The 13,647-nt window shown below is 49.2% G+C and overlaps 1 protein-coding gene across 2 annotated transcripts in view; it reads left to right on the forward strand.

Annotated features, from left to right (window-relative positions):
• Positions 1-2,979: 2,979 nt before the first annotated feature.
• The window catches only part of Vstm4 (V-set and transmembrane domain containing 4), an 82,736-nt gene continuing 72,068 nt past the window's right edge, over positions 2,980-13,647 (forward strand). For both annotated transcript variants that reach the window (NM_178791.5, NM_001361602.1), the window contains exons 1-2: positions 2,980-3,190; positions 9,757-10,155. In NM_178791.5, coding sequence (NP_848906.1) covers positions 3,136-3,190; positions 9,757-10,155 — 454 coding nt within the window. In that variant the 5' untranslated portion in view covers positions 2,980-3,135. The remainder of the gene's footprint in view (positions 3,191-9,756; positions 10,156-13,647) is intronic.

Here is a 13,647-nt window from a genome sequence, read left to right on the forward strand (position 1 = left end):
TTGCATTTGTGTGGCACACACACATACATACAAACATATACATATATGAATGTGTGTATACACACACACACACACACACACACACACACACATGATATGAGTGGAGGCTCAACAGTGACATTATCTTCCTTAATCGTTCTCTCCATTGTATATTGAGGCTGGCCTTGTGTTGAACCTGAAGTTTTTCTTTTCTGCCAGTCTGGCTAGTTAGCTTGTTTCAGTGATTTCCTGTCTCTGCCCACCTTGCAGTAGGAATACAGATTACAGATGGGCTGCCACACCCTGCTGGCTTTTAGAGGGTTCTAGACATCAATATTCCAGCTCTCAGGCTTCTAGGAGAGGCCCCACTCCCTCTGAGCCATCTCACTAGCCCAAACATTTTATTTTTAAAGATGATATCTACTATTGTTAAGGCTGACCTTGAACTAATCTACTCAAGCAATCCTCCTGCCTCAGCCTCCCAAGTAGCTAGGACCACAGGCACTGGCCACTGCACTGGCCATAAACAAATGGTCATTTCTAGATTTTACTTCGAAACACAACAAAAGTTGCAGTTAAACGTTAAAGTCTGTATGCTGTTTACCTAGTGTCTCATCTCCTCGCCGGGCCCTTCTCTGCATGTCAGTCTCTCTACACACACTTTAGAGTACATGCTATAGATACTTATTTTATTTCAATTACTTGTTTATTTAAGAGTAGTCTGTCATGTCTCTTAACACCAGACCCCAAGTGCTAACATCAACACGTTGTTTTCAGAACCATATCCAGGGAGTACCACTCATGTAGCACACAGTAGCATAATAAAATTTTCAACACTGTCAGTAATCTCTTTCTCAGTAATATCTTTCTCGGCAATTATTTTAGGATCCACAATACCTGGGTCTTTTTAACTGCCTCTATTTTGTGCATCTCCTATTTCTTTTTGCTCAGTGGTGGTTTTATTCATTAAGAGTGCAAGGCTGGCCTGAGGTGCTTCATCTTGTATTTGAAAACTGATGGTCAGAGGCACATTTTCCCCTGGTCACTTATACAGGTGGCCTCTCACAGGTCTATATGATTTATTCTAACTCCCTTGCTCGAGATCCTTTTGATCTACGGTTCTCTTTTTTCTGCCTCCTAGGGACTGGACCAGATTGTTGTACCCAGCTAGCCTGCAGAGTCCCTGGCACCAAAGTAACACTTATTGCTATAGTTTGACTATAAAATGTCCCCCACAGGAAAGTGTTGAAACTTGGGTCCCAGCTGGTGGCTCTATTTTGACAGGTGATGGTAATGTTCTGGTCTGTGTATATGAATGCATGGGCACTCGCGCACGTGCACACACACACGTGCACACACACACGTGCACACACACACACACACACACACACACACACACACACACGCACGCACACGCGCACACACACATACACACACGCACGCACACTCGAGAGAGCATACAAAGAAAAAAAAACCCACGTGTCCATAGAAACCTGGACATGTTTTGGGTCCACTTTGAACCTCAGTTTATTCAACCTGGGGCCTCACAGAAGGAATCAAATATGTCACTGACTTATTCATGCCTGCAGAGTAGTTTCTGTGCTGTTTTATGGACGTCTTGGAAGGATGTTTGCATTCTTGGACTGTAGGACTCAGTTTGACCATAAACTCTGTCCCCCTGCTTTGTGTGTGTGCGTGTGTATGTGTATGTGTTTATTACTGATGGTGCAAGCACTGCACCATCACCACCCTTTGACCGGGAGGGATTCAAAGTAGAAAAGGTCTTGTTAAGTTGACTACACTAACAAACCTCCACCTTCTTTGTAGTTGGGATGACACTCATGTCGCCTTACTTCTTGCCCTGGTGCCTGACCCAGCAGCTCAGCTTCCGCAGGCCTGGCTTTCTGAGGAAGCTGCTGTTTCCATCCTGGCTTTCCTGGTGCTAAGTCCAGTCCCTAGGAAGCTGTGCTGCATGGAAGGCTCTCCCTGGGATCAGGTCCCAGAGGGCAAAGCCCACTGACATAACCAGAAAGAGTGGACAGTCCACCCTGAAGCTGCCCCGGAGTCGGTAGCCATTGGCTGGGTCAGTACCCCCTGGCAGGACCTCTCTTGCTTTGCTCCACCCCTCCCCATCTTCCTCAGGCCCTTGAAGTGGAAGGATGTGGGACTTCTGTTTCTCCTCTTCTGCCTCCTCTCTCTCTTCCTCTTCCCCTTGCTCCTCTTCCCACTCCTCCTCCTCCCACTTCCAAGGACCACTTTAAAAAAATGGATATTTTATTTATTTACATTTCAAATGTTATCCCCTTTCCAAGTTTCCCCTCCAGAAACCCCTATCCCACCCTCCCTCCCCCTTGCTCATCCACCTGCCCACCCCCAAGGACCACTTTTAACAAAGTTCTACTTGACTGGTGGTGTTTTCTGAACCCCCAACCCCCATCCTGGACACACACAAAGGAACCCCAAATAAAGCACAAAATGACTGCTGATGTTCACCACCAGGCATTGGGTGTCAAACTTTAGCCTGATTTGGTAAACAACGTAGCAAGGGTGGGACCATTTCTTTGCAGCAGAGCAACTGATGGAAGACTCAGAGGCACGTGGAGATGACAGACATTCTAGGCTCTCACCTGGAAAGTTGAACTCTTCTGTGGGAACCCTTTAACTTTCCAGGGATCCTCACCCAGCCCCCATCTCCTTCTCCAAGTTCAAGGCAGCAGTGGAAAGTTGTTTCTCAGCTGCTGTGAGCCTTCTCGATGGGAATGCCTGGTGTGTGTGCTGTCCAGGCTCAGGGTTTGTAGATGAACCCAGTACCTAAGTTTCTGGATCCTTCTTAGGAATAATTGGGTTTGGAACAAGGAGAGCTAAAGGTCTCCTGGACAACGTCCAACGTTACAACGTCCTCCTGGACGCCTTAGCTCTGTACAACGTGAATCTCCAGGGTCACCTCAGTTTTCTCATCTGAGACGTGGGCGTGGTGAAAGGGGACACCGTGGGCTGGCCCAGTTAGTGGATGGAGAGGCCGCTCCTCCAGCTCGGCGTAGACCCAGAGACCCAGCAGCGCTGGCCCGAACTGTGGCTGGAGGCCGAGGGGCGGGCCGGGCCCGGCGGGCGGCGGCGCTCTCCCGGGTCACAGCGCCGGGCGGAGGCGGCGGGAAGATGCGGCTGCGGCTCCTAGCGCTGGCGGCGGCCGTGCTGCTGGGTCCGGCCCCGGGTAAGCGCGGCGCGGCGGGCGGCTGCGCGGGAGGCCGGGGCTCGAGCGGGAGGGGAGGCCAGGGTTACATGGGGTCCTGGAGACTCACTCGTACCCCGCGATCCTGGCGGCGCAACGGCGGCGCCGACTCAGGTCTCCTCCGGTCCCTAGTCCTGCCCGTGTCCCGCGATGGGGACCTGCTCTCGGGACAGCTCCTGGTCCCTTCTGAGTCGCAGGCCGCGGAGCTCAGGGCGAAGCCAGCCCGATCAGAGCCCCAAGTCGGCGCCTTCTTTCTGTCTTTCGTAGTAGTCGAGACCCGCAGCTGCTGCCAGCACCAACTTTCCTTTAACTATCTTTGGAGACGCTCCGAAATGAGGTCAGGAGCGACCGGATCTTCCCAGCCTACTGGGCACTGAGGATTTACTAGTGAGTCTTCTGAGATGGTCAAATCTGGTTAGACAGGGTGTCATCCATCAGAATCCTTTCCCACAAACACACTTCTTTGGGGGCCACCTCTGTTGGCTTGCACAGTTTTATGGCTCCCACTTACAGCGGTTGAAGAACCTCTTTCGCTCCGTCCCCAGCAAAAGGTATATTAGTGACTCTCCCTTCCCAGGTGACTACCAGCAAGAGGTGTACACTATCTCATTTAATCACAGTGGTGTTTCAAAGTAAGAACATCAAGGTTTTATCAATCCAAATACTGCGTAAAACATTGGCTCAGTTTATCAGTCCACCAACCTCTAAGGACAGCGCAGTTTTAGCCCCATTTTAAAAACAAAGAACGAGAGGGACAGGTATGAAAATTTGAACCCTTTAGATTCCAACCTGGATGTACCCAGGGTCACCCTGTAGCTCCTGCTTATCATCCTTCACCTGGGTCTGTCATTCACTCCACCAGATGCTTCCCCTATGGCTCCTGACCTCCATCTGCAAGGGAAAGGCCAACATACTTCACGTATAAACCCACTCTCAGGGCCTGCACAGTCTTCGGCCTTCATTTAGGGGTAGAGTGGGAGCTTATTGGTCACCCAGTCCCACCATTCATCTCGCAGAAAAGAAAACTATCAGTTCAAGTACTTATTAAAAGCCAAGCTGTGGTTCAGAGCAGTGACTACCAGTCGTCTTTGAAGTCAGATCCCGTAGTTTTGAATTTCATCTCTGCTATGCGCTGTGTGAGCTTGAGCAAGTTGTTCAGCTTCTCTGGACCTCCATCTTGGCTGTAAAATGAGAATTAGCAGCTAATGAGGATACACTGGGGAGATACATCTAATTGCCTTAGAACTACATTTGGCCTGAAGTTCACTTGAGCGTGTTTCTTCCTCTGTCACAAAACAAGGCAGTATTTGCCCTGACCTGGAGGTAGTTATAGGTGATGACTCACAGTGGATAACTGGTGGGCTAGGTTTGGAGGCCTCCCTGCTTATTGCCCCTCCTCAGCAGCCCATGATGCTACAAAGCAGTGTGCTTCAGAGGTTTGCTGTCTGTCACTTAGAAGTCCCTGGATCCTAGAGACAGTGGAGGATGTCTTTAGGCAGTGGGGATGACAAGCCATAGTACCAAGCGCACCTTCATGGCCTGCTGACCGAGCTGGAGCCGCGCGCGTGGCCATTTCTGCATCCTGGGAGAAGGAAGTGTTTGCTTCCTGCAGCTGAGGCTGCTGCTGCTTCATGAGAAGACTCTGCACTCTGGGCCTCCATGGGTATCATCTCAGAGAGCTGTCTGTATTCTTCCTTTTCACGGCGTTACCAAATCCCAAAGCAGGGGCTAGACTGTGAATCTCGTTCCCAGGGACCCGAGGTTCATGGAGAAGCACAAACGGCAGTGTAACTTGTGGGACCCGTGAGAAACAGAAACATAGGGGATCTTCTTCAAAATATATAAAAATTTCATGAAATGATCAGTAAAGGCTAACGCCAGTGGGCATCGCAGGAGCCATCTGTGTGCCTGCAGCTCTTGCACGCATGGAGCCTACCCTGATCCAGGATAGTGTAGGCTCCCTTCCTGCTGCTCTTTCCACAGTTCACACATACAGACTTATACTATAGCTCACTTGCACTAGCCATGAACCACATCACTTCCTGTTCACCACTGTGGGTGAAGAAGCCCAGGCTCTGAGCGCCCCATTCCCAACAGAAGCAGATTTCCAGCCAGGCCATCACAGGACACCCACCCAGGCTCTCTACCCAGCCCCTCGGCCCTTCCTTTCTGTGCTCTTTTCCCCCTTCTGCTGTGTTCTTTCTTCCTCTTCTCTGGCCACTCAACAGGCCTGGGACCGTGTGACTCCCAGTTCTCAGCCCTCAAGGGATGCCTGGGGCTTTGGAACATCAGAGAACGTGCTTGTAGAAGGAATGGAACCACGGCTGCAGGAAGCTTGTCCTTCTGTTTGGATCAGTGCCATCCATTTCTGTATTGCCACCTTTCTTGTTTAAGAACTGGCCTTTGACTGGGGCGAGGAATCCTCTCTAGAGGACTATGTACAGGAAGGGGTTTCAGACTGGGCCACAATGGGATGTAGTACAAAAAAGGATACCCATCTTTTCAATTCTAGCCTGCACCTGGTTCTTCCTGCTGTGGGCCTCTGGATAGTGAGACCCTCTCTCTTGGAGGCTGCTGAAATTTGGCTTTACTAATTTCCAAGATAGCCTTCAGCTCATGACCATATTCTTAGGTCTCTGTAACCCCAAGACAAGGATCAAGGTCGTTTCAGGGCTGAATTTTTTTCTTTCTTGCTTGCTTTTTGTTTGTTTTGGTTCCAGGGTTTTTTAAAACCCTGCATGTTTCCTCCGTAGCTGGTAACTTTGCGGTTGTATTCTCCCTCCTTGTCCCAATCAGGAGCTGCCTCACTGGCCTCTTAGCTCCGTAAAGTCAATGGAGGCAGAAGACACAAAAGGGAAGCAGAAACCAGGAGTGCAGGGGTGTGGTGGAGCCCATTCCTCACCTTAGCTCTCTGCAGTCTATGCTCAGGAAACATGTCTTCTGCTTCAGGCTAATGTGTCAGTTTCTTAGGTCAGAGAGTGAGGGTCAGCCCTGCCTAGCTGCTACATTGTGTCAGCTGGAGGGGGGAGGGGTAAGTGACATCTGCCTGGGCCGTCCCTCATGCTGAGTCAGCATCCTCATGCTGAGTCAGCATGCACGCAGTGTGCTTTCCTGCCCACAGCTCTTGCATGCTTTGTCCGTCAGTCTGTCTGGCCGGTGCACCCACTTTCCATTGTCCTGCCTCCCATTGCTTCCCCTGGCCCCTTTCTGCTGAGCCACAGGGGACACAGTGATACAGTGGGAAAGAACTGTCAGCTTCTCTCCACAAAGATTGAAATAAGCACCTTAAACTCGGGGCTTATGCTTGTCAGGCCCCCTACCTGCACTTCCTCCCATCCTGGCTGGGTCTGAGCTGCAGGTGTCTGCACATAAACCAAGCCTCCATACCTATACACTTGGCATATGGAGCCGCCCGTTCCAGGGCTGGATGGTGCTGCCCATGGCCCCTGACTTGGACAGGGGATCCTACTTCTGAGAGCCTGTGACTTTCGGCAAAGCTTTTCTGACAGAGTGTGAGGTGCTTAGCCACGTCAGCTTCAACGTCTCCGTGTGTGTGTGTGTGTGTGTGTGTGTGTGTGTGTGTGTGTTTATGTGTGTGTGTGTGAGGATGGGTTGAAGGTGAAAGGTTGGAGTGCACTTTCATCAAGAGGGCTGTATGCGTTTGCCTACTTCCGTACCAAATGGCCTTGATAACAAACTTGTATTGATTGACAAGGGGGTGAAATCTGAGGTCAAGGTGACTTCGGAGTCTGGTTGTCCCAGGCCTCTCTCTGCTTGGCTGCTGTGGTATCTTCTTCAACTGCGTGACTCTGTGTTCCAAGCTCTTTTTAGTCACATCAGTCACATTGCTTCGCATTGTCACTGGGTCCACCTTAAGGATCTCACTTAACTTAGACTTTACCTCCCAGTACACTCACATTTGGAAGTACTAGGGGTTAGAACTCAGGAAGAATGAATAGCCTAAGATGCACAATTCAGCCATCAGCAAATGAATGCCCTTGCACTCCTATAGAAGACACTGATGTTTGGAGCATCTGTAAGAAAATGGACAGAAGGCAGAAGAGGACACTGCTGGAGAGAGAATGACACCCTGGACCCCACCTCCACCCCCCCCCCCCCCAGTCCCTTTGCTTTCTGAAGCTTGAGATAGGGCTTTGAGCCTGAGCCACAGGATGACAGGAGGGGGAGGGGTACTAGTTGGCCTCCAGGATGGAATCTGGCCTCCCATGGGGGCTGGAACACTTGGCACATTCTCTAGGTTTCAGTCACTATAAATAATCCCCTCTTCATGTGGAGTTACCAGGAGGAGCCTGGAGTTCAGGGTTCGGTTTGCTATCATCCCACCCATGTTGTTTCCATTTCCTCTCTTCCCAGCCCCTCTGGCTCCAGTGGGGAGCCTTTGGGGGTGGGTCCGGCTGGCTCTGGATTCTGTAAGCCAGCTGCTGTGTTTTGGTGCTCTCTCTTCCGTCCAGTTCTTCGTGGCTAATGGAATGGAGGTCAGCCAGGGGTCCCAGCTGCCCTCCTTATCCACCAGGGATCTCCCACATGAGGCTATCTGCCCTCGGATGAGCCTCGGCCATCAGGAGGAAGTGCTGTTCATACCGGCTAGGTGCCAGCCAGGTGGGCGAGATGCACGGAAGATGTGGGCCACTTCTGCTTCATTGTGGTTGACTTCCCACAGCAAAGGTGCTGCTCCTGGGGACTGCAGAGAGCATCCCAGGGGACATCCCAGATAGCCTGAGAGCTTTGATTTATCTGAATCAGTACAGAGCAGCTTTTGCCATGTAAAGTGACACTCAAGGTCCCCAGGCAGGACTTCTCAGGGGCCTGTTGGCTGGAAAGAGAGGATTGGGGACTTCACACAGAGCACAGCATCCGGTAGCCTCTCCCCTTGAGTCTGCTGCATCTGCTATTACATCAACCAAAGCCTGGCATGGTGCTGAGTACTGAGGAATGCTCCCTAATGCGTATTGTCCTAACCCCCTTGTGGATATTACCTCACACAACAAAGGGGACTGATGGATGCTACTGAGTTAAAGTTCTCCATTCTTCTGGAGGGTTCTGAGTTTAGCACCCAGCTTCTAAGAAGGCCAAAGGATAGAAGACCAATCCTTAAAACACAGTTTTTCAAATGACAAGCTATTGAAAATAACCAAGAACATGACTGCCGGGGTTTGAATGAGGCTTATCCCCTCAGAAACTGAGTTTGGGATTTGATCTCCGTTATGAGTTCCTGAGAGATGAGGCTTTAAAGAACTGGTTAGGACTCTGTCCTCAGAAACAGATGAATCTGTTCACTCAATCAGTTACTGTCATTATGAGGATGGGTGTTTTGTGAAAGCATTTGGCTAGGTCTCTAAAGCACCCCTATCTTCACACGTGATGTCTGGTGCTAACCTGGGATGCCTGCAGAAAGCTATGGGTTAGAACGGTTCTGAGGATACCCGCATCTGACATGGCCCCTCCCCTGAGCTTCAGGGTGGCCTGGCTGTGCTGTATCACCCATGGTGCACCATGGGATCGGTTTATGGGAAAGGAACCAGTGTTCGGCTTCTTTGGGTTCAGCTGGTCTGGTGTCTCCAATGAAGTTCAGGAGTTGAACTGTAGCTAGGTGTGGGCTCCTCTGGGTTAGTTTACAATAAGAAATCAAAGGACAGCTTGTAGTGTAAAGGACTGGAATTCTGAAGCATCTTTTGGGGGTATTGAGAGAGTCCCATATCCATCCTGGTTCTAGAGGCTCCTTTTTTTCTTCATTTTTTTCTTCATTTTGTATGCTTCAGTGCAGACCATAGTTTCTGAGTCCAAAGAAGCCATTGGAAATTCCTTGTCACTCCAGTGCACTAGCACTAGGGTCACCCTTTGCTTGGCCATTACTGCCTAGAGCTGGACTCACCACTACTAAGAATGTGAGCAGGAAGGGAGGCAGACAGATTCAGTCTCCTGGCTGACAAGCCATTGCAGATGCATCTCCCACCTGCCTCTGACCCACAGTCCTGTCAACATGGATAAAAACACAACTTGGGGAGGTTCGTGGAGAAGATGAGGTGTGAGCTGAGTTTTCAAGATATTCTCCAAGTCTTGATTCATATGTATAATTTGCATTTCTGTGGCACATTAAAACACTTTTGAGAATGTGTCTGTTCAGATGGCCAGTGTTTGGCATGCCATGTGAGTGAGACCATCGCATATAGGAATGTGGAAGCCATAAGGCCCATAGAAGGGATTCTTAGTGGCTTCTTTGGACTCAGGATCTATGGTCTGAACTGAAGCATACAAACAAGCTAAAGTAAAATAAGACGAAGGAAGGAGACTGAAACTAGAAGGGATATGGGGCTCTCCCAGTACCCCAAAAGATGCTTCAGAATTCCAGGTGTTTCCTGGTCATGGTGAGGCTGGGAAGTATAGAGAGTGCCAAGACCACTGCCTCTGCCCCTTCAGAGCATCCAGACGCCAATAGCATGTGGCTTGACCCTGGCTTCTGGGAATGGCCTGGCTGCACAAACCCAGGCTGCGGCCTTCATTCACCTTTCCATCCTCTTCCATTGCAGAAGTCTGTGGTGCTCTCAATGTCACGGTGTCCCCAGGACCTGTGGTGGACTACTTGGAAGGGGAAAATGCCACCCTCCTCTGCCACGTCTCCCAGAAGAGACGGAAGGACAGCTTGCTGGCCGTGCGCTGGTTCTTCGCCCCTGACGGCTCCCAGGAGGCCTTGATGGTGAAGATGACGAAGCTCCGGATAATTCAGTACTATGGGAACTTCAGCCGGACTGCCAACCAGCAGAGGCTACGCCTGCTCGAGGAGCGTCGAGGGGTGCTGTACAGGCTGTCTGTCCTGACGCTCCGGCCCACAGATCAAGGGCAGTATGTCTGCAAAGTGCAAGAAATCAGCAAGCACCGCAACAAGTGGACAGCCTGGTCCAATGGCTCCTCGGCGACGGAAATGAGAGGTGAGAACGCTGTTGGCATCTCGGAGGAGGCGCAGTGTGTGGTAGAAGGTGGTCCTGGCGTTAGTCAGTATGTAAATGCTGGTCGCCTCATTGGCTCTGCTAGTATAGTTAGTCCACGTCTTGTGGCCTCTGTGGGCCAAATGCCTGTGAGTCAAGTTATGAGGATGAGGACAGCTCTTGGACACTGGCTGATGTGGAAGGTAGATATGGAGGCAGGGACAACAGAGTGAGTGACTACCTCCGTATTAGTCATGTCCTGCCTGAAATATTGAACTTTGTATGCTGTCAGATAAAGAAATCTAGCCCCTACTTACTTTGGACAGAGGCGTGTGAGGGTATGGCCTGAGCTGTGCTTACTGTGGACTTGGACTGGGACTTTGTGGTTCCAGAGAGAATGAGGGAGGTGGGAGGTGGGGACTGTGGGACATAAGTCACCGAGTTGGGGCAGTATACAAGTTACAGGGAGCAATGGTCTCTGTTACGTTTCTTGGTGCTGTGACTGAGTATCAGACAAAAACCATCTAAGGGAGGACAGATTGATTCCGGTTTATTGTTTTGGTGTTCAGGATGCAGCTGCTTGGCCAGATTATCATGGAAGAGGGAGGGATGTGATGGTGGAGGGCAGCTGCTCACATCACAGCCAACACACAGCCAAGGGCACTGTAGGAAGAGGCCAGGGAGAGTATACCTCCAGGGACCCATTCCCCAGCGAGGTTCTACTGCTCAGTGTCACTGCTCAGTGTCTACTGGCTCCTCAGTCGATACCAGAAGCTCGAGGCCAAGCTTTCACCACTTGGGGGACATTTCAGACTCAAAGGGCGGTGACACTAAAAAGTAGCTGGGGCATTTGGCCCATGCAGAAGTGTCCAGTGTATAAGAAGCTTCCGGGAGGATCCTTCCTTCTCGAAGAGGCTAGAAGATGACGTGTCTTCAGGTATGACCAGGAAGACAGTGATCTTTGGACATCTTGGCTTTCCTCAGGTGAGCTCTGTATGGCAAGGGCATCATCGCAGGCACATGGCAGTGAACTGTTAGTTACTGTGTCTGTTCCACTGTTCCTAGGCCAAGGTTGAACCTCACTGAGAAAGTCCCCAAGGAACTAGACTAGACTTTGGTTAGGAGGCAGGGCTTTGACAATTCCCAGTCTATTGTTCAGAGCCGTGTCTCTGTGACCACTTTAACTAGGGGTGCCTGATACCCAAAACCAAGTGTGTGGTGGGAGAGCCGGATATAAACTTCCAGTCCTCTAAGTGGTACTGCTTTGAGTTCCTGATCTGCTGCCAGGCTTGGGTCTTGGCTAACTGTGAAGTTTGTGAGGAAGGTAAAGGCACCGGGGTAGCCCTAGCTTCCTGCAGGCAGATAGGAGGTGAGTTATGTCTTTAAGAGCATCCAACTTGGGTTTGATTCCACACATGGTTAAGAGATTCACAGAGTATAGCTGTTTGTTTATAATATGAAAGGGATGCTAATTTTATCACACACAATATATGGCACGAAAGCCTTCAAACTATATTGTTTTGGTAAGCTGTTTAAAAGGTGACTCTTTTCCATTGTGAAAGGGACTGTGTTAAAGGGAGGTAATCTACGTGGGGGGTCTTTGAAGCAGCCACTTGTCTTTGGAGTTGGTGTTATGGTTTATAGTATGATGTGTTTGCAAAAATGCTGTGCACTTCCCCCCTTAAGTAAATTAATTCAAGAAAACAAATGACTGCTAATATAAATATGTATTTTGGCATAGGAAACCAAACCAAAAAAAAAAAAAAAAATACAGTGGCCGAGGAGGCAAACAGCACAGATGATCACTTGGTCCTGCAATGTAGAATCCTTTGTTTAAGAGTGTATGCATCTTAGTGTCTTTCTAGTAGGATACGAAGACCCCTAGATACATGGTGGAGTGGTAGAGCCAGGTCCTATTGAAATCTCTTTCTAGTTTCTTGAGAAACCTCCATACTGATTTCCAAAGTGGCTACACCTCTGTACACTTCCACCAACACCATATAAGCATCCCCCTCTCCTGTACCCACGTGGGTACTTGTTATTTGGGGTCCTGGCAGCTATTCTTACTGGGGCATGATGGAGGCTTTAATGTGGTTTTAATCTGCACTTTTTGATGCCTAAGGATCTTGAGGTCTCAAGAGTGCTTACTAGCCATTTGTGTTCTTCTTCTGAGAACTTTCTGTTCAGTTCCACAGTCCATTCTTTTTCTAGTTGTGTTATTTCCTTGGAGTTCAGTTCTTTGAGTTCTTTGTGTAGTCCAGACACTGATCCTCTGTGTAGCTGCAAAGAGTTTCTTCTATTGTGCAGGCTGTCTCTTTGAGTTGACTCTATCTTTTGCTGGCAGAGGCCCTTAGTTTCCTGGGCTCTCATTTGTCAATTGTTGTTCTTAGTTCCTGCACAGAATCGTTCCGTTCACAAGGTCCTTACCTATGCATATTCCTTGCATTTTTCTCTAATAGGTTTGGGGTATCAGGTTTTTTAATGAAATCCTTTATCCATTTGGAGGTAAGTTTGGTACAGGGTGAGCAGTAAGGATACAGAGGGTTTTTCCTTCTTTCTCTGTCTGTTGAAGTCCTGGTTTCTCAGTACTATTTGCTGAAGGTTCTGTCTTTTTCCCAGTGTGTGTGTGTGTGTGTGTGTGTGTGTGTGTGTGTGTGTGTGTGTGTGTGTGTGTGTGTGTGTGTGTTTTAATGTCTTGGTCAAGATCAGGTAGCTGTAGTCCCATGGAGTGTATTTGGCTCCTCTATTCTACTCTATTGATCTGTGTGTCTGTTTTGTGCTAGCACCATGCTATTTTTATTGCGAATACTCTGCTGTGTGACTGGAAGTTAGACATGGCGACATTGCTTTTGTTGAGCATTGCTTTGGTTTGGTTGTTGGTGTTTCCACACATGTTTTGAGATTGTTTGTCTGTGAAGAAAGGATCTGGTATTTTGATAGGAACTGCATTGGCTCTAATCTGTAGATTGCTTTTGGTACTGTCTTAGTTACTGTTCTATTGCTATGAAGAGTCACCATGAACAAGGCAACCCTTAGAAAAGAAAGCATTTAACTGGAGGCTTGCTTACAGTTTCAGAGGGTTGGTCCATGATCATCATGGCATGAGTAGACAGATATGGTGTCAGAGCAGTAGCTGAGGATTGATCATTCTGATCTACAGGAAGTAGGCAGAGAGAGAGAGAGAGAGAGAGAGAGAGAGAGAGAGAGAGAGAGAGAGAGAGAGAGACTGGGCCTAGAATTCATGGGCTTCTGAAACCTCAAAACCTACCCCCAGTGACATGTCTCCTCCAAAGGACCATACCTACTACAAGAAGACCACAGTTCTTAATCTTCCCTAAAATATTCCTCTAACTGGTAACTAAGTATTCAAATAAATGAGCCTATGGGATCATTCTCATTCAAAGCACCACAAGTAGGGTGACCATTTTAACAGGATTCATTCTGCTGATCCATGAACTGGGAGAACTTTTCAATTTCTACTGACTTCCTTGATTC

This window comes from Mus musculus, chromosome 14 (assembly GCF_000001635.26).
Source record: "Mus musculus strain C57BL/6J chromosome 14, GRCm38.p6 C57BL/6J".
Classification (NCBI taxonomy): domain Eukaryota; kingdom Metazoa; phylum Chordata; class Mammalia; order Rodentia; family Muridae; genus Mus; species Mus musculus.